Here is a 27,555-nt window from a genome sequence, read left to right on the forward strand (position 1 = left end):
CAGAGTTTGTTACAAGATTGATGATGTGGCAAAATTTGTTAGAAGAACAGCTTGTAATAACAGAATATAAATTCTATATTTTGCTTATTTTGTAATTAGTTTTTTATCACAAGTTTAGTGTGATAAACCTATCCTTTCTCTCTCTAATTTTCCCTCTCTAATTTTCTCTCTGAATATTCTCTCTGTATTTCTTCATGTAATTAGAAATTGATGAAATATATGAAATCTTCTTTGCTGAATTACTGTTTCATTGGAGCATTTCTTTCAACTTTATCAGACCATGCTACTTGCATCAATTTCAAGAAGTATTAAATAACCCGATCTCTTTCCTAAAACCACCTATATTTTTATGAGCAGTAGTACTATATACTATCTCAGATTTTTTTTTTTTTAGTTGCAATTTTGGGGTATTATTTGTGAGATATAAATATTTCAATGTTGCAACTAAAAAACAATTGGAGGTAATATATATTTTTTATTTTACAAGTGTAATTGTCAAGTGATTATTAATTCATGAGTGAAAAAAATTCAAAAAAACATATAAAATTCAGTAAACAACTTGAACATCGTACAGTACAAAACCAGTAAACTATAAAGCGAGACGAATATAATAAGATCATACATAACTGTATTTCTTCTTAACCATAAATTAAAAAAGTTAATAATCAAAATAAAATATATAACTAATGTAAAAGTCAAAGTGTTGCATTTAAAAGAGAATGGAGAAAGTACATAAATATAGCAGTGCAACCCAAATTACAATCTTTGATCAACACATTTCGTTTTTAAAATTCTGATTTCGCCACCGCACAAAAATTCTTGGTTGTTGATACTATGAACTAGACTAATAGACTAGTGATATCATTCTTCGGGTAAACTGTGAGCAATTAAGCATACACGAGGTTATCATACGTGAGGCAGGTGAATCATAACGGTTGGGTGGTTAATTAGTTGATAGGCAACTTCCAAACACTGTTAACTTTCTTGTATGACAAGTAATCTACGTGTCCAATAACTGAGTAACATGATTATGGTCGGCGACTTGGTAATTGGCTAATCAATAAACACGTGTAATTACCGTTACCTTACATAACTAACCATAAGATTTTAGAGACAATGACCCGTTTTTTATGGCCCACTTAATTAGCTAATTCACCAACAAACACACAATAAATCTGAACTCTGAAGTAAATTTCTACTATCCTTACTACAGAGTAGTAAAATGGGAAAATACAAGTTAATCTGCCAGATAAACGAATTTTGGTTAATCTGATGACATTTTTGTAAATATATTGAAAAACTAGAGTTATTTATACAGTACTTTTGGTGACCTATTCAATTACTGTTTGTCTTTTGCTTTTACTTTTTGGTGAGAAAATTACACATGTACCCCTCAACTAGTACATGAAAAGACGCATATACTCCTCTACTGGTACTTGAAAAGATAATTATACCCCCAGATAAACAAATATTGTTTATTTGGAGAATTGACTGGGTATCCCTCTAGTAGAATAGTGCTCCGTAGAGTGGGAATTGAGGGAAAATCCACAACATAGTGTCTTAAAAAGTCAATGGTCTACACAACCATGAATAAGTCAATCATACTTTAAATTAAAAATAAATAATAATTATCACAAGATTCATCGAATTTCGGTAAGTGTTGTGTGTGACTAATTATGCGGTATGGTCACATTAGTTTATTAGTGTAGTATTTTTTTATTCATTCACATGAGTAATTAACCCATTTATTTATAGAAATAATCCCATTTTATTCATACATATATATGAGTTATATCAATTAATGAAAAAAAAAACAAAGTAATATAATCAGTGGCGGAGCCAGGATTTATAATTTGTGGGGACAAATTTCAGATGTTTAATAAAATCGACAAAAAAAATTTAAGAAAAAAAGATGATCGCATAAATTTGCTTAATATATATTTTTTTTTATGGACAAGACAATTATTCTTATATGGCAAAAGAGGAGTTTTTATAAGTTTCATTGCATATTAAGAAAATTATCAACAAAAAAAATATTTTTTTGTTGGTGAACCCCAATTGTAAGTTATGTGATCCCCGATAATCGAAAATACGATTTATCGAATTGAATAACAATATGAAAATAGATATAAAGGGATTTGGGTTACATTCCGAAAAAAATAAATAAACACAACTTTATTTGACTAATGAAATTATTAAAGTGTGTTATGTAAAATTAAAATTAGAAATTTAGTTCCAAACACTATAAAATAAAAAATTTTAATTTAGGCCCACATAATCAAAGAGATAAAAAATATGAAGATATGTAGTTGAATAGCAAATTATTAATTATTATCAAAAAGGCGGTACTTGATTAAAGTTAACTGAAAATAGTTAGAGGTTTAAAAACTTATAATACTTTAAATTTTATAAAATGAAATCCAAAACAAGTATATAAAAAAGTATATAAAAAAGGGGAGAAATCCAAAAACAAGATAATGAAGTTAAATGGCAGCACTTTGTATAAATTATAAAATGAAATAAATATTAAGTCCAAAAAGAGGGAAAGTAAAAAGGATACCAAAAAATGAAATAAATATTAAGTCGAAAATGAGGGTAAAAAAAAAAGGATACAAAAAATTGTATATGTGAAAAATCGATCCGTGGGACAGTAGGAGGAAAGGAAGCCTTATTCAAGGCCCAACAACCACTAGATCATCTTTTATCATTGTGATATAGTTGTTCATGTAATGTATATAAACGCATTTACTGTGTTTTTTTTATACTACGAAAATCATTTTTTTTAAAAAAAATGGGGGGACAACTGTCCTCCCATGTTCCTATAATGGCTCCGCCAGTGAATATAATCTCATTTGTTCATTCAGATAACTTTTTTTTTAATCCTTTCAAATAATAAAAAAAATACAAATAACATACTCCACTTATTTTAGAAAGTAACTTCATTTTTCCAATGTATTAATCCCATATCCATCAAAGTAACCCTATTTGTTCATCGTGGTAATCTCTAATACTCAGTTGTTACCTTCTATGTGAAGTGGTCACACAACTTGGCTAGACATATATAAGAATAATTGTTCATGAACCCGTGATTAAATAATACGTACATATGTGAGTGAAAATGTTGTCCCACATAATTGAGTGTAAAATTAATAGTGAAAATTGAATGTGTATCCCACATTGAAGAAAAGTGAAAAGTGTATCCACTTTCTAATGCTAAAAGACTACTCTCATCATTATTATATGGTTTTAAGGTGGTATCTTCTTAGACTTATAAATTGAACACTTGTGGTGGATGTGGCTTGGGCCATACTTCGTATCTTGATCACTACTTGAAGAATCATTCACGTAACTTGCATTTATTAAATTCAATGAAGGTTCCTTCTATTGAGTAAATTGGATAATCGGTTTTAGAATGTGATTTGTCACGTGTTACCTTCTAATTAACCCTATTTTTTCATAATTTTATTTTTAAAAAAATTTATGTTCATTATTATATTACAATTTTTTTAGAAGAAGAAAAACGAACACCTTAAAGCTAAATAAATCGTAGATTTGATTAACAATAGTCTTAATAAAAAAACTTCATCTGAAACAATATAATCTGTGAGTTTGCACTGATTCGACTTGAAATCCACTGATACGTAGTCGTTTGAGTGAAAATACTCATGTGATCATCCGTATTCTTGTAGGGATTATGAAATCCTAGATCTTCAATTTTTGCCATTGTAGGGAATATTTCAAACATTACCCCGAACTTGAACCCCACTGTGATCATATACTTAAGCATGGTGGCGTCCAAAGGGAAGGAAGCTAGAGCAAAAGAGTCGCCAACAAGTTTTTAGGAACTTGTAAACCGTTCACAGGGTGAAGGTTACACCTCTTAACGATCCAGGAGATCTTTAACTCCAATAGGTCTGGAACCAATACTGAAAGCTCGGGGATGAAGGTACAAATCCAATCTAAAAAATATTGAACCTACCCTAATAATAGGCCTCTACTTTATTCTTCTCGTATTCATGTGCGCTTTCTGACTAACATGAAATCAATAGGTTTACCCTAAACCTGTTTAATCTATGTTGGATGAATATTAATACACAAATAAATTTATTATTGGCGATCACTTGAATTATAATCAAATTAACCTAAACAAGATTATTAATTATCTTATTAAGCGTGAATACAAGTACCAATTCCCTTTAAACATGCATAAAAGGTGTGATCAAGCAATAATAATAAACATAATCAAGCAACATAATAATAATCATCAAAATAATAATCATAATCCAAATCATAATCATAATTATCATAATCATGTTAAAGCATAATATTAATAGCAAGATCCTAGGCATGATACTAACAAGATTAATAACAAACCCTAGCATGTCACTAAACATTAAAGATCAAATCTTTAACCCTAACATGTACTAACATGAAATTTAGAAAGAAAATAGGTAGCATCATAGAAATCATAATTGATATTATATTCTTTACCCTAGACATGATACTAGGAATCAAAATAATAACTTAAACATGATTTCTATATCAAAATATCAATTAAACAATTAAAGCACTTACTTGGATGTCTCGTACCTCTTTCTAATAACAAAATACACACGTTAATAACTTCAAGGAAAATATAAAATCAAAGAATTACATTAAATAATTGAAAAGAGTTAAAAAAAAATTAAGACTAGATTTGGGACCAAACCCTTAGAAATACCAAACCTTTCACATATAGGGCGAAGACAAGTTCGAATTTGGCTAGGTGTGTCTAGATCTTGTGAATGCGGAATTTTGTTTGTGGAAAAAGGGTAGTTTAGAAAAGAGAGAGAGAGTATCAAGAATTTCTTGATGAGAGTTGGTGATTAAAAACGGAGGTTTTAGGAGGCTATTTATAACGAAAAACAGCCGGATTACGATAAAAAAGAATCAGAGTTTCGAAAAGAATAAAACACGACGTTGTCGCCACACACGCCCCTGTCGCCGCAGCGCCAGGCCTGTCGCCAGGCGATAGCCTGTAGTGCGGTGCTGCAGACAGTTTTTCCACGCGTTTTCGTATTTTGATAAAATTTAAGCGTACGAGGGTAAAATTGTAATTTCCTTTAAAACACTTCTTTTATTCTAAATAAAACTCTTAAAACTCAATTATCAATGCTAATCATATTAGGATTCAAAAGAACCTTCTAGAAGATTCTAGAAGACCATAATCAATCCCAATTGCATTAGGAATGATAAATCATAATAGCCTCCTCTAGATCATTGGGCCGCATATAAAGATCAAACCGGGCCCAGTTTAGTAATTTGGCTATAACTTCATCATAATTTATCGGAATTGGGTTTATAATATATCGTTGGAAAGCTCTTTTCGAGCCCAATCCAACTACACTATTATTGGACATTGCCATAGACCAAATTAAACTGGATTAGCTATTTTCATAAAATAGGTTTTCAAAAAATAGAGAGAAAGAAAATAATTAAAAACCAACCGCAACACTAGACTTTTCACACTTTCACTTCATTCGATTATGATTCAACGTGAAAGGTATTCATTACTGGGTTTGGTTTTGGGGAGACACATTTGGGTGTCTACAGCCATACAACATAAAAAGAAAATAAACTCAAGAGAAAAATCATCATATCAAGGATAAGATTTATTTACTGAAAGCAAGTAAAAGGTTTTTGGGGGCTTTCACTAGTGACTTACCACCGGAAGGAACACCAGTGGAAGCCCCTATAAAGATTCTCAACTAGGACCAAGAGGAAAACGATGGTAGAGATGGAGAGAAAATGGAGAAGATAGAAGGAAAACTTTTTTTTTTTTTTTAAAAAAACCAAGTAATGGAGGCTAAAAAACTCTCCCAAGGGAGGAACCTTAGAGGGAACAAAAAAACCCTCTATATTGCAATTTTGGTTCTCTTAAAGTTGGTATAAAAATTAAAAAATTACTCCCTCCGTCCCTTATTTTTTGTCACATTGTTTATATATGGGTGATAAAACTTATAACTTTGACCATGAATTCACGTTTAATTTATAGGTGATAATATATTCATGTAGGATTATGTTAGAATCACCTCATTGTATATTTTAATAATATTAATTTTTTATAATTTTTATGCTAATAGAAGTGGAGATTTGAACACACATCTTAAAGACGGTATAGAGTCCAATAGATAAAAAAACTTAAGAGAAATTACTCTTTATGAATTGATTTATACCTAACCCAAACTGACTCATTTGACTCAATTAAAGTTGTTAACTATACAAAAACTACATGCATACTCCATAGAGTATATATATAATAAATACACGCCAATCTTAATTAAATGTCATTATTTAGTTATTTACTCTAAAAATTAAAAGCGTTGGTAGATAGCTAGTCCATCACCATAAATCACGCCCAAGAAAAAGATACAATTTCAATGGATAATCCTACAAATTAAAATTAAAACCCCACATCATCTTATTTTATGTCAATTTGTAAAAAACAATTCAACATGATCAAAGTCCAAAAATGTTTAAGAGTGGGACCCTTTTCTTTTTTTTTTTTTTTTTTTTTTTGAAACAATGGGGGACCCTTTTCATAATACAACCAAAATATTTTCCAAAATTTAGCTTAGACTCGGTGATCCCCGTTTTATTTATTTTGAATTAAAAATTTGTGACCCCAAAATTACATTCATGCTATCATATCATACATATAAATGCCTATAAATTAAGCACCTTCCGATCATGTTCTTTACATCTTCAACTACAAGCTCTACCTCAAACTTCTAGGGAATTCCATTAAAGTTAAAAAAGTTATCACCATTTATTCCCATTTTTATTTATTTACTTTTAAGGTGTATATATATCTATATTGTTACTACCATATTCTTTAGTTTTTGTGTAGTTTACCAAAAAAAAAAAAAATTCTCATTTTTTTTTGAGCTCATTTTCTCATACAATTTTGAGCAACAAATTGTCCATAGATATGGCTCCAAGCATAAGCAAGGCGAATACCGGTACGTCGGATGTAGTTACTAATCATGATGGTAAGTCTCCGATTGTTACGTTGAAAGAGTCAAATTTCATGGTGGATGGTCATGTGATATTGTCCAACGTACCATCTAACATCAAGGGGACTAAGAAGGAGGGTTTTGGTGGGCTTTTTGTGGGCTTTGATGCTTCCGGGCCAGAAGCCCGTCATGTTGTGCCTGTGGGCCAACTTAAGGATGTTCCTTTCATGAGTATTTTCAGGTTTAAAGTGTGGTGGACCACCCATTGGACCGGGTCCAATGGGCGGGACCTCGAGCACGAGACCCAAATTCTTATCCTTAAGTCGGATGAGGATTTGGGCCGGCCTTATGTTGTGATTCTTCCATTGATTGAGGGCTCATTTAGGGCCTCGCTCCAGCCCGGTTCGGTTGATGATTATGTGGATGTTTGTGTTGAGAGTGGGTCCACTAAAGTGTTTGGCGACTCGTTTCGGGCCGTTCTTTATGTTAGGGCTGGGCCTGACCCGTTTAAGTTGGTTAAGGATATGATGAAGGAGGTCCAGGCCCATTTAGGGACATTCAAGCTATTGGAGGAGAAATGTCCTCCAGGGATAGTTGACAAGTTTGGATGGTGTACTTGGGATGCATTTTACCTCAAAGTGGAGCCTCAAGGTGTTTGGGAAGGCGTCAAGGGGCTCGTCGAAAACGGCATCCCACCCGGCCTCGTTCTCATCGATGATGGGTGGCAATCTATTTGCCACGACGATGATCCAATCACCGACCAAGAAGGGATAAACCGGACGTCGGCCGGGGAGCAAATGCCATGTAGATTGATCAAGTATGAGGAGAATTTCAAGTTTAGGGACTATAAGAGTCCAAAGGATGTCAACCATGATGATAGGCCTAATATGGGGTTAAAGGCCTTTGTAAAGGACCTTAAGGAGGAGTTTAAGACTGTTGAAAATGTGTATGTATGGCATGCTTTTATGGGCTATTGGGGAGGGGTTAGGCCCAATGTGCCAGGCTTACCAAAGGCCCAAGTTATTGCCCCGAAGCTCTCGCCGGGCCTTGAAATGACAATGGAGGATCTAGCTGTGGATAAAATTGTTAATAATGGTGTTGGGCTGGTCCAGCCTGAACTGGCCCATGAACTTTATGAAGGGTTACATTCTCACTTGGAGGATTGTGGAATTGATGGAGTTAAAGTTGATGTCATCCATGTAAGTTTTCAGTATTTTTTATCTCTTAATTTTTTTTTTAATACAATTATTAATATTTTTATACCATCAACTTGACTATATAAGTATATATCAACTATATTCGCATGTGTCATTTATTGGATACAAGTTACAATTGATTACAATAGAATAAAATAGGGAGTAACTTTATATGCACGCGATATATGTCTAAATGTTTAGAAAGAAAACTTTTTAAAAGAATAATTTAAAGCTATTCATGCATCACTATATGTCTATAAAAAAAAATGACATTATATTATTTTGACCAATGACCTTAGCAAATATTTATTATGCATAAATGAAATGTATTGGAATATGATAAGTTAGTTATGGCTTGTAATTTTCCTCTTGTCCTAGCCAATAAATATTCATCTTATGCAATTGCAATTGGCAAACTAACTTGTTAACAAGCTATAACCGTCTAATGATTATGAGGTATAGTACAATATAACTACCATCATAAACAACCAGTAACAGACATGTTACTTATATGTATAATTTAAAAGTAATATCCTACAAGATATATATACTACCTCCGTTTCTTATTATGTGCAACAAAGGAATATTTTATGTCTCACAAATAATACCCCTTTGTTGCACATAATAAGAAACGGAGGTAGTATTTGTCTTAAAAGTTTAAAAATTGAGACGGTAGTTGTTTATATTATTAAAAAAGAGGGGGTTAGTGACTAAGTGGTGGGATACATATATATATGGAGGCCATGTGCTAATTTAATTTATGACTCATTAATTATATGAGTGATTTTCTATTTTATCCAATTACTTTTATAGTTTATGATGTAATATACTCTTAAAATGAAGATACAACTACCCATTTTTTTTTTTTGGAAACCCACCTTTAATATTTAATTTGTATGTACTCACTAATTCGATGTTAACACCCTTTAAACTAAGGCTCCTATGAACTTGAAAATGAGTACAAAGAAATCATCATTTGTGATTTAGCTCTATAAATGATCATTGTTTTTGGTTAATTGGTGATGTTGCAGTTGTTGGAAATGATGGCAGAGGACCATGGAGGGAGGGTTGAACTTGCCAAAAAATACTACAAGGCAATAACTGAATCAGTAAAGAAGCATTTCAAAGGCAATGGTGTTATTGCTAGCATGGAGCAATGTAACGATTTCATGCTCCTTGGCACTGAGACCATTTGTCTCGGTCGTGTTGGTATGTTTAACCTCTTTGTTCTTAGATTTCGGGCCTGTTCTGATTTACTGAACTAACTGAGCCGAATTGAACTGAACTGATTGGAGTTAAACTGAAATGAATTATTTATGAGAGAAGGAAATTAAGAACTATATTGAACTAAACTGATTGAAACTGAACTGAACTGAACTTAACTTAACTTAAGCTAAAGAGAACATACCCTTCATTTATTTCACCTTTAAAAAAAATATTTAGAGAAAAACAATTTGTTTTAGCATAAGTTTGATCAACTAATGTTCATTAATATCAAATAAGGGTTATGAGGTTTCTTTTACAATCATAAGTCGATCTAAGATAAGTCCAGGTCACAGGTTTAAATAATTTGAGATAAAAGATCAGGAAAATTTAAGTGAATCAGACATAATGTTACCAAACTAAGGGCCTTTAAGATTCTATTTATGATTTTATAATTTGTTTTGACACATGGTTGTAACTCTTTATGTGGGGTGATGGTGTTTAAACAGGGGACGACTTTTGGCCAACTGATCCATATGGTGACATAAATGGCACATATTGGCTTCAAGGCTGTCACATGGTCCATTGTGCTTACAACAGCTTATGGATGGGCAACTTCATACACCCTGACTGGGACATGTTTCAATCAACCCACCCATGTGCCGAGTTTCATGCTGCTTCTCGTGCTATCTCTGGTGGACCGATTTATGTTAGTGACGCCGTTGGCAAGCACAACTACTCGTTACTCAAGAGGCTAGTCATGCCTGATGGTTCAATCCTTCGTTGCGAGTACTATGCTCTTCCTACTAGGGATTGTCTCTTTGTTGACCCTTTGCATGATGGCAAAACTATGCTCAAAATTTGGAACTTCAATAAGGTATATAAGCATTTTTCTAATGATTTTTTTCAAGTTTACGTGTCAAACTGTTAGACAATTAGTTGAACTCATAACAATATCCATATTAGGGGTTCTAATTATTGATGTTTAAATTAATGTACCAAACTGTTAGACAATTAGTTGAACTCATAACAACATCCATATTAGGGGTTCTAATTGTTGATGTTTAAGTTCACGAGTCAAACTGTTAGACAATTAGCTGAACTCATAACAATATCCATATTAGGGGTTCTAATGGTTGATGTTTAAGTTTACGTGTTAAACTATTAGGCAGTTAGCTGAACTCGTCATAACAATATCCATATTAGGGGTTCTAATTGTTGATGATTTTCTCAAGCTTGACAAAAGTTGTATTTACTTATTGTAGTTTAATGGAGTTCTTGGAGTATTTAATTGCCAAGGAGGAGGATGGAACCGCGAATTTAGAAGAAATCAATGCTACTCAGAGTATTCCAAACCTACATCATGTAAGACTGGCCCAAAAGATGTGGAATGGAAAAATGGTCACAAGCCCTTCCCTATTGAAGGAGTGGAATGTTTTGCCATGTACCTTTGCAAGGCACAACAACTAGTCCTCTCAAAGCCATCCGAGACCATAGAAATATCGCTTGATCCCTTCGATTATGAGCTCATTGTAGTCTCTCCGGTGACCATCTTACCTTGGAACTTCGTCGAGTTTGCCCCTATTGGACTTGTAAACATGCTAAACTCCGGAGGTGCAGTTAAGTCCTTTGACATTAGTGAGGAAAATGAGGAGAAGGTGGTTAAAGTTGGTGTTAAAGGGGCTGGAGAAATGAGAGTTTTCGCTTCTGAGAAGCCGAAATCATTTAGAGTCAATGGGGAAGACATGGAGTTTGAATATGAAGAGAACATGGTTAAGGTTCAAGTTCCATGGAATGCTGGTTTTTCCACGGTTGAGTACTTATTTTAAGCTCCAATGTTAATCAAGAACTTTCTTATTGGTACTAACTAGTTGAGAGTATAGTATGTGTGTAACTAATTATTTCCAAACTACTTTTGTAAGAGTTTTACTTCTATTGCAAGATGTACCTGAAAAATTACGAGTGATTAATTTTATCGTCACAAACGTAGTTTTCTTGAATAGTTATGAAAATATTTATTTAGTGTTTTTTGTGCAATAAGCATTTTGTATTTCACTAAACTCTCTAAACATTTACTTTCTATTAGATAATAACACCAGTACTTCACATCCTATTTCAGTTTGTGCTGATAATGAATTTATATGTATTTTTCGAAAAAAAAGGTTTCGTGACAAATATTTATGATATTGCTACTCGATTCCTAAGTTTCTCCAAATACGTACACGTCTTATTAAAATTAATTACTACTGGTCCTAACCTCCATTATGGGATATCACTTGTGTGAAGAATAAGGCAAAGCATCAAGTCAACATTTATTTTGTCAATCATTTTAAACGTTGGTTTTTGACAATATAGTAGATACGTAGAACATAAGAAATCGACAAGTTTAAGCACATGTGTCACGGTCCGAGAGTTTTGACACCGGATCGTGCGACGCGCGCTTGTCTATTAGCGACAAGGACGCAAGCCTAGAGTAAGGGAGGTTCGTGAGCACACAACAACACGGACCAAGGTATCTTAAGAAAGCACTCGTCAACCACGGGTGCTAAGTCGGGGCTTGTGACGGCCGATACTTCGAAGCGGGCACAAGCGGAACCGACTAGATGAGGGCGTCTTTTGAGGGTCTCTTGGTTTGGTGGGGATGCTTTAAAACAAGGTAAGCACAATATTTATAAAGGCTTAAACAACACACAAGTCTTAAAGCAATAGCAACGGGGTAGAGAGCTTAGATTGAATAACCATTCGCTCCCTAAAGAGCTTTATTTTGCATTAGTAGAGAATTACAAGTTAACGTTGAAATGACGGTAACACAATAATTCTCCCTAGAGCCTAGAAAATAAAAAGAAAGACTAAAGAGACATTACATAAGGGAAAAAACAAGGAAAATAAAGAAGAATACATAATAAAGAGGTTGGATTCTAACAACATGTCTCCATTATTGCATTCCAAACAAATAAATTAAAACATCATTGCCAGATGTTTCTTTCTCCTTAAAACCGTGAAAATTAATGAACAAGAAATGATAATATCTTCAAGAAAATGGTGAAAACTGGTAACAAATAAGGAGTACTACTTGTATGATTCTTATATATTCTTATATACTACGGAGTTTTGCGTTGCCTTATTTGATAGATCGTTTAGAGTAAGAAGATCGTTTAGAGTTTATGTCTTGAAAGGCTGAAACGATGAGCAAGCTGTTGAGAAATTTTCTTTTGGTGGAAACATAACTAGAAAATTTGGTTAAACAAATATTTCGAATTCATTCTCAAAAGCTTATGGAAATTATTTCAAATTCATCGTTGATCAAGTTTAAATTTCTTAAAACAATGAAACAATAGTTGGCACTAAAGAATCTCCTTAAAAGGCTGGTGTTATGAGGGAGGGGAGGCGAGTAGGGGGATGTTGGAGGATAAATTTCTAACTGTGGTTCATCTAGATAAATTTTGAAGCAATTTTACAACAATAACGAAATGTGGGTCTACGACAGACTACGACTCTACGAGTATTGAAACTGTGGGTCTATGACAAACTACAAGTACAGAAAATGTTGGTCTACAACAATTATATTTACAGCAAGATCAACTTTCTAGAAGAAAGTCAAAACTTCATGAATCACCTTAACCCTTGTGATTGAATTCCATGAAGTTCGGCTTCAGATCCTTATGAGCACTCAGGTTGTTGCCAGCTCCTTGATCAGGCATTTGGAACTGCTGCTGCTGTTGTTGCTGCTGCTGCTGTTGTTGTTGCTGGAGTATCTGAGCTTGCTGCTGGAGTATCTGAGAATGCTGTGGCTGGTTCTGCTGGCCACCGAAGGATGGTGCATTCTGCAAATGTGTTGGAAATTGAGCATACCGCCCCCTGCCAGCAGAAATGTTGATGCCTGATAGATTTTGCCCAGTCGCTATCCTCAGTCTCTGAACTTCTGCCCTCAATGCTTCATTTAGAGCTGCGAGGCCAACAAAGACAAAGCAGGGGGAAGGGATGATCAATAAAACTCATAAAACTTGTCTAAATAAATGGTCACAAATTACTAAGTTACATTTAATACCAAAGTGCATATACAAATACAAGGTTTTTCTTCCTAAGGAAACAGATATATACCATCTCTCAGTTGCGCTTGTTGCTCCAAAGCCTGCAGACGTAATTTTAGTTCCTTGTTCTCGACGCTCAATCCTGAAGTATCTCTCTACACGAAAAAGACATATAGTTAGCCTAGGTGGAGTATTACAATAAAAAAATCGCATAGTAAATATTAACAAATCTGCCAAAGGATTCAAAACTTCTTCATGAATCTAAATGCATGTTTAGTAGTTAACAAAGTATTGATTACATGCTAGATAGATTTTGCTGCATGCTTCATAAAATTTAGAACCTGGTTTTAAAGCTAGAGTGCCAAAGGGTTCTTCCAAAGAGCCCAAGCTTACTCAAAGGTAAGAAAATTTTCAGTTCCTTTTCAAAATTATGAAAAGGCCTTCAGCCCTTTATGCCAACTACAGATCCATTTTTTGAATGGGAAACATTTTCCAGGTAAAGAATTTTCCATGGAAATTAATTTAAAAGGGAAAACCTAACTATTAAAATAGTTTTCCGTTGTTTGTCCTTGAGAAGTTCTACAGAGGAAATGGATGGGAGGAGGAGATAGAGACCTTTGGAAGAGGAAAATGAGAGTGTATAAAGGGATGTCAGGAGTAGGGCCCATGGAAGAGGAAAATGAGAGTGTATAAAGGGATGTGGCATTCCATCCTTTCAACAGGAAAAGGTTTTCCATTCCACCTTTGGAAAATAACTATCCACCCCCTTACAAACCAAACAACTGAAGCTTGAAAATGTTTTCCGTCAAAATATACAAAGCCTACATGTAATGTCCATTAGATATAGGGCCTCAATCCCCCATATCACAAATAATTTTGGCCCATGGAGGCTCCATTTGGTTTGACGAAAAACATTTCATTGAAACAATGGACAACATATTTTCAAAGAAAATTCCAATTGCAATTTAGTTTTCCTTTTTCGCTTACAAGAAAAGTTACAAAATAATGAAATAGGAGTGAAATGGTATGGATGAGAGGAAAGTAAAATGGAAGTAAGGAGGGAGGAAAATGTGGCTTCCTTTCTTTTGTAAAGGAAAATGTTATCCACCATTTGGAAAACTGTATTTCACCCCTTTATAAACCAAACAAAGGCTAATGATGGAAAATGGGAAATCATGTTCCGTGAAACACTTTACATCAACCAAACACATCCGGAGTTAAACTATATTGCAGGAAACAGGAACACAAACAGGAGAAGGTGAAATGCAGTTGGGAAAAAAAAAATCGATAATCATGAGAATACAAACTGGAATAATATACAGTTTTTTTTTTCCAAGAAACCTTAAATCTTTAATCTATAATTAGTAATACATATAACAAAGGTATATGAGTTAGTTTACTTATTATTAAGTAAAAAAGGAAATAAAAAATCCAACCTTTACACTTTCTTCCCAAATAAACCCAACCTTCATTCTATTCCTAAACAATCCAACCTTTATACCCCCTTTCATCTAAAGGTCCATTATCTGTTGACAACCAGTTTTTTTAAAATTATATGCCACATGTCAGCAATTAATAGGTCAATTATTTTTTTAATTATTAAAAAAAATAATTAAAAGAAAAAATTTAAAAAATAAAAATAAAAATAAAAATAACAGAAAACCCATACCCACCGCCCACTGGAAAACCCACCCTCTTCCTCTAAACTATCCAGCAGCCCCAAAAATTTCCGGCAGCCACGTCTTCCCCTCCCTCATCTGACCAGCCCCGCCCCATTATATCATAGTAAAAATTTCCAGCAACCTCCATGATTTATTTTTTTTTCAATTTTCTCCATCCTCCATTAAATCCGGCCACCATTCCTCACCACCTCCCTTTCCGACCATCCTCCCCTAACCCTCCCTTTCCAGCCACCCTGCTTTTCCGTCCAAACCCAGCTCGCACCACTGCCCAACTCCTTTTCCACCCTCCATTTCAGTAGCCCCGCAAACCGCAAGCACCGACTCCAAACCGCCCAGCCACCAACAATCACGGCCGGCCAACAGTAGGCCTGAAATCCCAAACCAACCACCAATTAGGCTGTTTCCGTACCTGCTCCAACCCACACCAATTACCAACCGACCACCGCAACAATACCAAACCTCAACCCGCACCACCAATCGATCATCCACCATCAATTGAAACCCGCAGTGTCCAAAGGCAAAGGCAACCGCAACCACCGACTCCAAACCACCACTTACCTCACGTAACATTTCTTCTCTTTCTTCTCTGACAACCACTGCCGATCTTGGTTGTGGCTGCGAATTGGGTGGGTTCGGGTTTCGGATTTTGGTGGTGGTGACTGGGTTACGAGATATGGTGCTGGTGCGAGTTGTTTGGGGTGGTTATGGTGGGATTTCACGTCATGGTGGTGGTGAGAGTGGTTACGGGATGGGTTGTGGTGGTAAGAGAGTGGTTGACTGGTGTTGGTGGCGTACTGGTGGTGTTGGTGGCATACTAGGGTTGTTTCCGTTTTTTAGGAGAGAGGAGAGAGAAAGAGGAGTGAGAAAGGAAATTGAGAGAATTAAAAAAAAATCTTTTTAACTTGTTTAATAGGTTAAATGCCAAATGGATCTGTTGGAGAAGGTGGGGTACAAAGGTTGGATTTTTTAGGAATAAAATGAAAGTTGGATTTTTTTGGAATAAAATGAAAGTTGGATTTTTTTGGAAAGAAAGTGCAAAAATTGGATTTTTTATTTCCATTTTTCCTGTTATTAAAGATTGTTACTTAATAGAAAGGATATTGAAACCTAGAAAATCGTGAGGGGAAAGACATTGCTAATCAAGAAAAGAAGTGGCTTGCCTTGAGTCTCTTTCAAAATTTGACATTTATGACAATTTCAATGAGCCAAAGCTATAAGAGATTCGACTGTTCACTTCTTCACCTTTCCATCTCTATCACCCCAACACCCCTTCCCCCCAACCCACAATAGTTTTTTGCTCTCTGACTAGAAAAAGAAAAGAGTGATGACAAAAACAGAGATATGCCATAGAGATATCTATATTTTGGTACTCTCAAGCAAGTAAACATCAGCATCACTTCAGCAGGCACACCCCATTGTTTTTAGTTACATTGGACTAAAAGACACCACATTGAAACCCTACTAATAACAGGGGGCAGGATTTTCATACCATAAGGCATACTACAAGCATCTGTAGCTGTTATTTATTACAGAATTAAATTCCAGCTAGGGTAATGTTCAACCATTACAAGAAATTTTGAGTTCAATGTGCAAATGATTTAAAAGGTTTTGCCTTTTTCATTTTTTTTTTCATTGTATTACTTTTTCATGATGAAAGAGTATTTTTGGCTCAAAAAATTCTTAAAAGTAAAATATAATAGTGGTGTCAAAAACAACATTTGAAGGAGAGTCAAGACTGGAACATGAACTAACATAGGAGATGCATCACAGCTCAATAATATTGGAGTATGTTCCGATTAAGGTTGTGGATTGACTTCTAAATAAATCAAATTATAATTATCCCAGCATAAAGCATTTTCTACAATCCATTCAGCAGGTTTCTGAGGTGATAATCACTTTAAATTTACATATATCCTTAGTTGTTACACGGCAGATTAAAACAATATAGTCTTCATAAATGTCTTAAAAAACCGGGTTTACAGTAATTTACTGTGTGGCGGAAGAAAAAGGAGGAAAAATATGGGTAATTTTTGTAACACTATGGGTAACATTTAATAGTTTATGGATAACTTTAAATAGTTTAAGGTAATTTTGTGAGAATAAAAGTAACTGGGTAACTTTTGATAGTAATTTTGAGAGAACAAAAGTAACTGGTGTAATAAGAGTAACTTTCATGAGACTAAGGGTAATTTTTGTGATAATACAGATAACTTTTGGTGTACAATAACTGGATTTACATTAAATTTACTATACACCCGATGCATGCAAATTTTTTTGAATAATCTTTCTAGCTAAAACATAACCCGAACAGAAGTCAAGTAAACCCAACAAAATAAAATCAAAAATTAAAAAAAAATCCTGACTTAGAGGCCAAAACTCATAGACTAGCATTAGGTAAGCAACCAAAGCTATGATGTTTCAAAAAAAACAAAAAAAGGAACCAAAGCTACCATACTGCCATACAGACCGAAACTATTCTGCTACATTCTCACATATAAGGTTACTTTGGAAGATAAATTGAAACTTTGCGACTACTAGGGGATTTCTTAAAACATAAGGGTTATCTTAGGAAAACAAAGTTCACACTACCTCCGTTTCATATTATTTGCAACGATTTGACATAAAGTACAGAGGAAAAATGTCTAATCGTTGCAAATAATATGAAACGGAGGTAGTAGTTACCATGTAATACTTCCTCCATTCTATTAATATTGCAACAATGGACTTTTTGCACTATTCATCACTCTAGTTTGACCATATAATATGATTTACACATTAAGCAAAATATAGTCATGTGGGATCTTGTTGGATTCGTCGCATAAAATACACAATATAACTTTTTATAATTTTTACTCTTACACAATTATAGATATTTAGCATATAAAATGTGCTTTGGGATGCGTAATTTCATCCTTGTAGCAATATTAATAGAACAGAGGAAGTATATTTATAATAGAAAATACTTTGTAAATACTATTGTAGGTCCAATTAATGTTTCCAATAATTCTGACACAAACATCTAGACAGCTTCTATTAACAGAAAATGCTCAATTCTTTTTTACTAGCAACCATACTGTAAACGAAACTACAAAGGCCCTGCTCTCCTGGATATAATCATAATATTCAGTAACAGCCAATCAGAGAAATCATTTTGAAAAATTTAATAGGTCAAAATAATTTTACTCAATAAAAATTGGTTTAAATCACTGGACAACTCCACATGTGATTAGCACTTGAGAAGTAGAGAATAAGCAAAAACCAGTCTTAATCAGTAAAGTCAATCATAAATAGCACCCAAGAAAAAATTAAAAAAAAAAGTCAATAAGTCTCATCAACAAAATCATTTCAGTTTGGTAAAATAGAGCACAGAACAGGATTTAAAGTTATATACAGTATCATGCACTGTCTGCATGCCAGTAAATGGCATCAGCGATAAGCCATTGGTAGATAGGATGACAAGATTTCCAAACATTAAAGGTGATTGATAAATTAGTAGTTTAATTTGCATAGGTTTTGTACAGCTACAAAGTGCCAATAACTAAAAGTTAATTTATCGAAAAGCATTTCTGATACAAGAAAATGGAGAAGGTCACAAATTGATTTATTTAAACATTCAAATTAGCATATCAACTTGATCAAAATTTCAAACAACATATTTAATGCCATTGAAATGATCAAACATCAACTCTTTTGACGCCATGGAAATGACTTTGGTTGTGACAATCATGGGAGGGATAACATGTCAAACAGAGAGGACTTAGACCAACTAAAGAGAAAACAACACATGAATGCCAAACAGGGAGTAGTGAAATCGTCAACAAAGAAAAAGACAACAAGATGATGCACCCATCATAAGGGATTGAATCATTAAGAAATCCAAACAGAGGTCCAAAGTGATTTGTTGTACTTACCTGCATCAATGTAACTTGTGCAGAGAGGGTAGTTGCTTCTGTCTGCAGCGTTTGTACCCTCCTCTCCAACTCACCAGTGTATCTTATCTTTCTTTCCTTTGATCTTGCTGCAGATTGTCTGTTTGCAAGAATCCTGTAAAAATAATAAGAAGGATCAGCCAAGGGGTCTGATTGACCAAAAGGACAATTTTACACAAAATTACACAGCGACAATTGTTGAATGTGTTGAAAAATGATTCTATATTAATTAGGCCACAGGGAAATTAGCTAGAAAACAATTTGATTATAAAGAAAAAAGAGAATTTATGCCAAAAATTAAGGACATTAATTAGCACAAACCTAAGCAAGAGTACAAAGTAAAGATAATAGTTACAATCTGAAACTATGGTCATTCTTTTTCTAGTATTATAAGGTATTCTTTTTTTTACACATTAAACAACTATTCCATATCAAAGCATTCGATCCAGCACTAAAGCGATCACCACAAATATATACTATCACCACCATCTTCTACAGGAGTTCAAATACAGTTAACATGCATCAGATTTACCCTATAAGCAAAAGTAGGGGTGAAAATTTGGTTTTTGATTTAGATTTGGCACAATTTATACAATCTGAATATCCACCAAATTTAATCCAATCCGGCTTAAAATAAGGTCATTTGGTTCCAATTCAAAAATCCAAATTTATATTATCACTTCACTTTCTTATTATTTTATTATTATTTTTTCAATTAATTTGTTGAGCAAAGGCCACTAGACCTTATATTGTAATATAAGAGTTTTATAATGTATATACATATTGACCCTAACAAGCCCAAACATTGACGGTTATCCTTATCCAATCAACATTTTTTAAATTTTAATGTGGACTAATTAGTCAATCGATAACAGTCAGTTAGGCAGTTAGGCTATTTTGGATCCAAAGATTTCAATTTCCAAACACTCTCAATCTAATCTAATCCAAATATTCAATCTAATCCATGTTAGAAAAATAATCCAATCCGAATAAGCAAAATTCAGGTTGGATTGAATTGGACTTTAGATTAAATCCTTATTATTTTCACCCCTAAGCAAAACATAGATATGTAGGGCAGCTATATCCACCACTGTTCATCACATATTGCTGTCAGCTATATCCACCCACTTACCACTACTATCACCATCATCTCTGTACACCACAACTATCCCACCACACCTTCCCTTACTACCACCAGCCTCATCCGCATTCCACCAAAATATGAAAATCATCACAGTTAAAATAAAATAAAATTAGTTTTGGACAACTGAACAAAACAAAAGAATAACACATATTAATATATAGATCTACGGATTGGCAGGACTTACAAGAATTTCAAATCAGCAGACACTAACGAGTGAGAAGAGAGAGAAAGCGTGTTTGCCTCCGGATTAGCTGTCACGTTGGAGAAAGGGACAGGAAGGGGGCTGGTGATAGGTGAGGAGATGAGTTAAAAGGAAGAGAGAGAAAGAAGGTTTATTAGGGGATGGTAATATTGAAGAAGGGAGTTACAAATGAGGGTAGGTGGGGTTAAATAAGTCATTAGGAGGTTCAGTTATAAAACAAGGGTAAGGATGTCATTTCGTAGGGTTTTTTTTATCAATAAGGGTTGTAAAAAAAACTATTTCAAAACAGCCAAAAAAACGGAAGTGAAACAACCATTAGAGAACAATAGGGGGAGTGAGTTTCTGGTTGCCACTTAGTTGACACAGAATGACCTTAAAGGATAAATATACTGTAGAATTTTATTCAGGGAACAAGTCCCCTTCATCTCACACCCTCAAACAAGATTTGGGAATTAATCAAGGATAAATTAGCTACTTCAGCTACTTTACTTTAAGCACTCCCATAGCCATAGGATGCTTAACAATTCCTTTGAAAACCACTAACCAGATTTAAAGATATTATTTTGATAGACATGTAGCATGTAGTTTTATAATACGTAATTTTTTAAATTATACTAACAAATAGTTTAAGATATAGCAATCAAAGGTTTTTTTTTTTTTTTTTTTTTTTGACAGAGGGAGCATATACATATAATTATCGGGAACTATTTAATTGCGTAAAATGACCAATACTCGCAAAATAAGTTAATTTATCTAATTGTGAGCTTACGGGGTAAGCAATAGTCAATATAGTACTCCCTTTATTTCACAATAACTGTAATGCTTTCACCGACGCACATGTCAATGCACAACTTTGCCGTTAATATTTGTAATTACTCCCTTTGCTTTTTTTTCTTTCTTTCTTGTTTTTTTTTAATGCATCAATTGATATTGCACGGAGTTTTAGGAGAGTAAATTATATACCATTATATTGTGAGTGGATAAATAATTTATCATAGTAAAAGTAAAATGGGGACCAAAGAGAAAATACGTGAGAGAGAAGATTTAATTATTATTTAAGTGGGCCTATCAGAGATAGAATTTATAATATAATTCGAGTGAGGTTTAGAATAACAGAGAGAAATGATAAAATATAGTATGAAGTTATAGAAGTGATGCATATAAAAAAAAACACCTATAAAAAAGAAGTGATGCATTTTAACAAAAAACACGAAGCGAGTATATAACATCAAGTATAGTGCAGAAGTCAAAGTGTTCCAATAATTACGAAACAAAGGGAGTAGTTGAAGTCTTTTGATTGACTTAAAGTGAAGGAATAAAGAAGAGGAGATGGAGCAATAGAAAGATGGGCCACGGGCTTTACATGGAATTTGAGATGATCTACTTATTGTCCAGCTCTCACCATTATTTCACTTAACTTTTTCCCTTTTTTGGAAAATTTGGTGAAATGAATTTTACTGTATTATTAAAAGGTTTTAATTTAATAGAAAGCACATTACTTCCTTTTTTAAAAGTAATTAATTTTTTTAAAAAAAATAACTATAAAAAATATAGAAAACAAAATTAATACTTCCTCCGTTATTTTATTATTGCACCATAGGAATTGAGTACAAATATTTTGGTGGTGGAAAAAAGTAAGAGAGAGAAAGGTAAAAATACAAAATTGCCCATGTGACATATTGATAAACTAAAAAATAAGTGTGAAAAAGCAAGGGTATGTTGGGTATTTGTAGTATGAACACAAATAATTTTTTTCTTAAAGAGGAAATGGTGTAATATTTGTGAAACTTCCTAAAAAGGCAAGTGGTGCAATAATAAAATAACGGAGGAAGTATAAATTTGAAAGTAAACAACTAAACATTGATTTTTTTTTAAAAAAATTTGACTATCTTTTAATTATATTAATATTCTTAATGGTCATTTAATGTTTGGAGGAAATTTGTTTCAATTATTCTATATCAGTACAATATACATCATATTGAGAGTGAGGGATAGCTCAAGTGGTTAGAGCTTCCCTCCCGATTCCAAGAGATCTTGGGATCGATTCTCACCCCCGCCCTTGTGACTCTCTAAACACCAAAAAACAATATACATCATATTTATATAAACTCACCAGATAATAAAAAATAAATAAATAAATAAAGAAAAAAATTGTGTAAGATGCCTTTATTAGCTTACACAAGATGTGGCTAATACTATCTATGATCGTAAATATTCTTCACAGATATTTTATGCACACTTATTAAGAAAAGAAGAGAGTGTTGAAATGGAATAACGTAGGCAAAAGGTAAGTGGGCACATGTGGGTCCTTTTGTATAACGTGATGGGTTAAATACATTACAATTCGTAACAAAAAATATATAATCAATAACATAATACTAAAACAGACACCAGGAATGACACGTGTAGTTTTTCCCCTCCAAAAACGCTCCTTCCTTTTTTGATAAAATCTTCTTAGTATAATATAAATATCATAATATATTATGCTGAATCCTTTATATGTATGTTTTGATAGTAAATATATTCCTTTAAAGTTATTATTTAATTTCTACTCTGTATGACAAATCTTTAATAGTACATCATATTTCATTCCTTCAAATGATTAATATATTTCAAATAAAGTAATTTTATAACAATATTAAAATGATGAATCTATTAAAAATAATAGATTCGTATTACATAAATTATTGTTATTGTTATTATTAAAATTAAACAGGAATTTTGATTTTTTTTTTTTTTTATAATTCTTTAATTGATTTCTCGCCTAATTTTAATGCAAATAGCCTAACAAAATGAAAGGAGTTTAACAACATAACGTAACATATAAATACTTTATCTATGCATGTAATCGTATAAAAAAAATTTGATTGATTAATTAAAATTTTATTCTTTTTATTTGTATCATCAGTATTTTCATATCTTATCATAATTTAGTTAAAAATTTGACCAAATATCAAATCGAGGTTATTATTCTTGCCCATTAAGGGTCTATTCACATTTACTAAACTGAGCCGAACTAAACTAAACTGATTGGAACTAAATTGATTGGAACTGAACCGAATTGAGTAAAGCTGAAATGAATATTTTATGTGAGAAGGAAATTATGAACTAAACTGAACGAACTGAACTGAATGAACTGATTAGAGATGAACTGAACTGAAATTAAGCTGAAGTGAACAGGTTAGTTTTAAATACTTATTTAGTGAATTAAAAGAAAATTGATACTAATTTATCATTGAATTTTTAAAACATACATATGGTTTAACATGTAGTTTTAATATACTTATTTGTCTAATTGACTCTTTCCTTATATTTTATGTTTCATATCATTATACATGTAAAATAAGAATATAATAAATATATTATACTTCCTCCGTTTTCTTTTAGATGCAACACACACTTTTTCACGGTATTTAAGAAATGTTGGGTTCACATGATATAATACACTTATAATACACTTTAAAATGGGATGAGTGGTTGTTAGGAGTGTAATTTAGTGGGTCATGTGTTTTAAATAAGGGAAATAGTATAGTTTTTCCCTAAAGTAACTTTCATTTTATAATGTGTTGCAAGTATTGTGACATTTCCTTTTTAGAAAGTGTTGCAAGTAAAAGAAAACGGAGGAAGTAGTTTTTGTTTACCTATGTTATTTTCATTATAATTATTTTTCTTTTATTGAATAAAAATAGTTAATTACCGTGCATGGCACGGGACCTAATCTAGTAAATAAATATATTAAAAATAGAAGGAATTGTGAAAAATGCAAAGAACATTACACAATAGAAGTAGAATTTCATCCCACTTCTAATAGCAATCGTATGACTGCTAAACAAGGCTTTTAATAAAAAAACCGCTAGTCAAACCAACTAATACAATTAGCTACCAGCAAACTAATGATTGAGGCACGTACATATATTGGAAAAAGATAGATGTTATACTCCTCACTACTTGTTAGATTCGGTTTTTGGTAAATAGAGTTTCACAAGGAAACTTAAGCTTCCTAAGCTTTCCGCCATACTATTACATTTGTATATGGTTAAAGACCTCTAGATTATCTCTCTTAGCCGACATCTTGATAAACATTTTAGGAAATTACCTAGATTTAGAATAATACTTGAGAGATCTCACAAGATTCATTTTTATATTCCAAATTCAAGGAGACATTTTCTAGGTCATAAACTCATTATAAGTCTCACATGTACGTGATACACTACCTTTGAAAGGCAGAAAGTTTATTAACAGATACTTCTTCGACACTAAGTTGAAAACTATCCTCCTATGGTGTAAGTGTGTAACACTCTTGTGGGCAAGTCAACTTCCTCCTCCACAACCCCATAATTTATCCTTAAGAGATGTGGTAAACAGCTTATTTGTTACTTCAGTTTTTGTCTGGTAGTTTGTCCTTAAGAAAGTTGGCTGTGCAGTGTAATTTCTTCGTTGAAAAAGCCATTAAATGTTCTTTAAACATTCAAAATCTCTCTAACCTGAGCCATTCTCTGCCAATTCATCCAGTCTTGTCCCCAAAATGCATTACTATTCAACCAAAAAACCTCATCCAAACTCTACTCAATTCGTGCACAAAATTGCATCCCACATATAACAGATACTCAACAGCCTTACTCACACTCTATCAAAAAATACATATCATAAGTCATAACACCAAAGACTGTGGCACCCTAAGCATAAATATCATTAAACTAAATCACTTTGACATGGTAGTTCTATCTCCAGCCAAACCAGAAAAATAATTTCATTCCAAAACAAAAATATATCATATTTCCTTAAGGTTAAACCACAAACAACTGAACCAATAATGAATAATCAAATTCCAGCGAAAAACTATAATCGGAATGAAAATCATACACATTAAATCAACATCAAAACATTAAACTCGATATCAGAACATTCAACATCAAATATGCTTCTTTATCCAGAACCCAATCCCTCATCCTTAAACATATATGGTAAAGAATCCATTTAGCTCCCCCAAAGACAACTATTCTTGATCCATTTACCATTCGAGCTCGAAATCCATAACTCCAAACTCTATCCCATTCACTGCCAACTCATTTCATCCTATCCCACATTCTACCACAAATAATACTATGACATCTTATATTAAGACAATTAAACCACACAATTTTTCAGCGAAATTAATACTCGGATTTCAAGAATCAATTAAACCCAAATTCAACTTAGGTTTTATATAATACCAACAAAAAGACCCAACAATCAAACAAAAATACAAGACTAATACAAAAAATCAAGGCGAAAAAAATGCAGAAATCGAAACAAAAGGATAGAATTAAACCGTTTAGCGCGCTTAGGATCAATCAAAGCAAGCTCAGCAAGTCTCTCAGGAGGCATAGCCTTCTTGATTCCATCCACCATCATAGACTCTCCTTCAAACATCATAGAACTCGAAGCGCCATCCATCGAACTCGTTCTTCGATGCATCCCAACTTTCCTCTCACCATTCCCACCACCTTCCCCACTAAACCTCCTATCACCGCCGCCGCCGCCGCCGCCAACACCACCGAACGACAACCCATCAAAGAAATCCGCATCAACGGACAAACTCCGAAGGTGCGGAGCCACAGGGGGCTGGATAGCAGCTCTAGAAGAAGTAGAAGAAGACCGATTATCGCCGCTTGATTCGTCGGACTTGGACGAATCAACGGCCATTGGTAGAGCACCAGAACCAGCACCAATACCAGCACCAACCCCGCCTTGAGGCGAAGGCGGGATGTCTAAAGAAGAGAGGTTGAAATTCTCAATGTCGAAGAGGAAGTCATCGTCTTCGTCGCCGGAAAATCGGAAAGTGGTGTCGGAAAGTGCCCGGCGGTGAAGCGGAACACCCCGGTGTTGTGGCGGTGCAGAGTCCGCTTCGATTTTGGGAAGGTTCGAGTAATTATGAGGGTTCATTACGGCGGCGGCGACAAAAACGGCGTCGTTTTGTCGTTTGCCGGCGAAAATGGAATTGATTGTGCTAGTGAAAATAGGGAGAGAGAGAATTTAGGAGAGAGAAAGAAAGGGGTTGGACTTTTAGAGCGAGAAAATGTGAGTGAAAGAAAGAAGAGAGTGAAACAAGGGAGAATTTATATGAAGATGCTACAGCTAATGTGTGTTGTACAAGTGTGATGGAAATGGGAGTAATTATTGGATTAAGGATTTTTTAGATATTTAATTAGATGAAGTGTTTAATTACGTTTTTTTTTTTTTTAATTTGGTTTTATTTTATGAGGTTACTTTTGGTTTTGAGGAATATTAAGGTCAATGAATCATGATATAAGTTATGGTTTGGTAAGTGTCTAGTAGAGTAATAGGTAGTTAGGTATGTACCTTTGTTTTGAAGGATTAAGGAGGAGCATCTAAATTAGGTGTAGTACAATGTCTTTGTACATGTACTTAAAGTAAGGGAAAAGGATATAATAATGTTGTGGAAAGTTAAGGTAGAAAAGAGAATAGTTGAAAGTGTTGTCTTGGTTAACAAGGAATAAGTAAAGGACTAGAGGATAAGGTGCAAAATGAGGGTTAAGTACGATTGGTTGTTTGACATGGTTGTGATCGGTTTGATCAGTAATGTGAAAAGAGAGCAATGAGGGAGAGTTAGATGATGAGTTTGTGTATATGAATTCTCTTTTCTTTGAGAGGTGTGAGAATTACATATGACATTCCTTTCTTGAAAACATGATTTTATCAGTATAACTAGGTTAGGTTTCGTGCTATGCATGGTAATTTTAAAAAACTAATGACTTTTGTATGTTATATTTATACCTATTGAATGCTGAAAAATAGCAATTGTGACCAGAAAAAAATCACAATATGAATAATCAACATAGCAAGTATTACTGAAGTATTCATACAATATTAATTGATTAAAATTTTAATCATAAATTATTCAAGAAAATAGTAACAATTAATAGTATCATTTGTTGATTTAGTGTTCACATTTCATTTTTGTAGTAGCTTTCATTGCATAATTTTTAAAAATCAAGAAAAAAAAACATATAATCTTGTTGGAATAAACATATGTAGTACATAATTTTTCTAACTAAAAGCTCATACCAATTATGTTAAGAATTTTTTTTTTTTTTTTTTTGCTTAAGTTTATAGTTGTTAATATGTTTTATTTTAGAAAGATACATCGAATCTTCTACTATATTTTGTATG

At 33.4% G+C, this 27,555-nt stretch overlaps 2 protein-coding genes across 2 annotated transcripts; one reads left to right on the forward strand and one right to left on the reverse strand.

Moving 5' to 3' along the window:
- The first annotated feature begins 6,970 nt into the window (after window positions 1–6,970).
- Window positions 6,971–11,400, forward strand: LOC110725849 (galactinol--sucrose galactosyltransferase-like). Its single transcript, XM_021905313.1, has 4 exons — window positions 6,971–8,194; window positions 9,223–9,400; window positions 9,904–10,271; window positions 10,660–11,400. Exons 1-4 carry the CDS (start codon window positions 6,971–6,973, stop codon window positions 11,221–11,223), a joined length of 2,334 nt encoding a protein of 777 aa, XP_021761005.1. The 3' UTR covers window positions 11,224–11,400.
- A 1,396-nt stretch (window positions 11,401–12,796) lies between these two features.
- Window positions 12,797–26,533, reverse strand: LOC110725850 (transcription factor VIP1-like). Its single transcript, XM_021905314.1, has 4 exons — window positions 25,694–26,533; window positions 19,019–19,151; window positions 13,496–13,580; window positions 12,797–13,340 (listed from the first exon to the last, which is right to left on the reverse strand). The coding sequence occupies exons 1-4, from the start codon at window positions 26,305–26,307 to the stop codon at window positions 13,012–13,014; spliced, it is 1,161 nt and encodes a 386-aa protein (XP_021761006.1). The 5' UTR covers window positions 26,308–26,533; the 3' UTR covers window positions 12,797–13,011.
- Window positions 26,534–27,555: the final 1,022 nt, after the last annotated feature.

Source organism: Chenopodium quinoa, unplaced genomic scaffold (assembly GCF_001683475.1).
Source record: "Chenopodium quinoa cultivar QQ74 unplaced genomic scaffold, ASM168347v1, whole genome shotgun sequence".
NCBI lineage: Eukaryota > Viridiplantae > Streptophyta > Magnoliopsida > Caryophyllales > Amaranthaceae > Chenopodium > Chenopodium quinoa.

Coding starts and splice junctions, on each gene's coding strand:
- LOC110725849 (XM_021905313.1), top strand. CDS start 6,971: ATGGCTCCAAGCATAAGCAAGGCGAATACCGGTACGTCGGATGTAGTT. Junction 8,195..9,222: donor TTAAAGTTGATGTCATCCAT/GTAAGTTTTCAG, acceptor GTGATGTTGCAG/TTGTTGGAAATGATGGCAGA. Junction 9,401..9,903: donor CATTTGTCTCGGTCGTGTTG/GTATGTTTAACC, acceptor GTGTTTAAACAG/GGGACGACTTTTGGCCAACT.
- LOC110725850 (XM_021905314.1), bottom strand. CDS start 26,307: ATGAACCCTCATAATTACTCGAACCTTCCCAAAATCGAAGCGGACTCT. Junction 19,152..25,693: donor GATCCTAAGCGCGCTAAACG/GTTTAATTCTAT, acceptor TTATTTTTACAG/GATTCTTGCAAACAGACAAT. Junction 13,581..19,018: donor CACAAGTTACATTGATGCAG/GTAAGTACAACA, acceptor TTTTTCGTGTAG/AGAGATACTTCAGGATTGAG.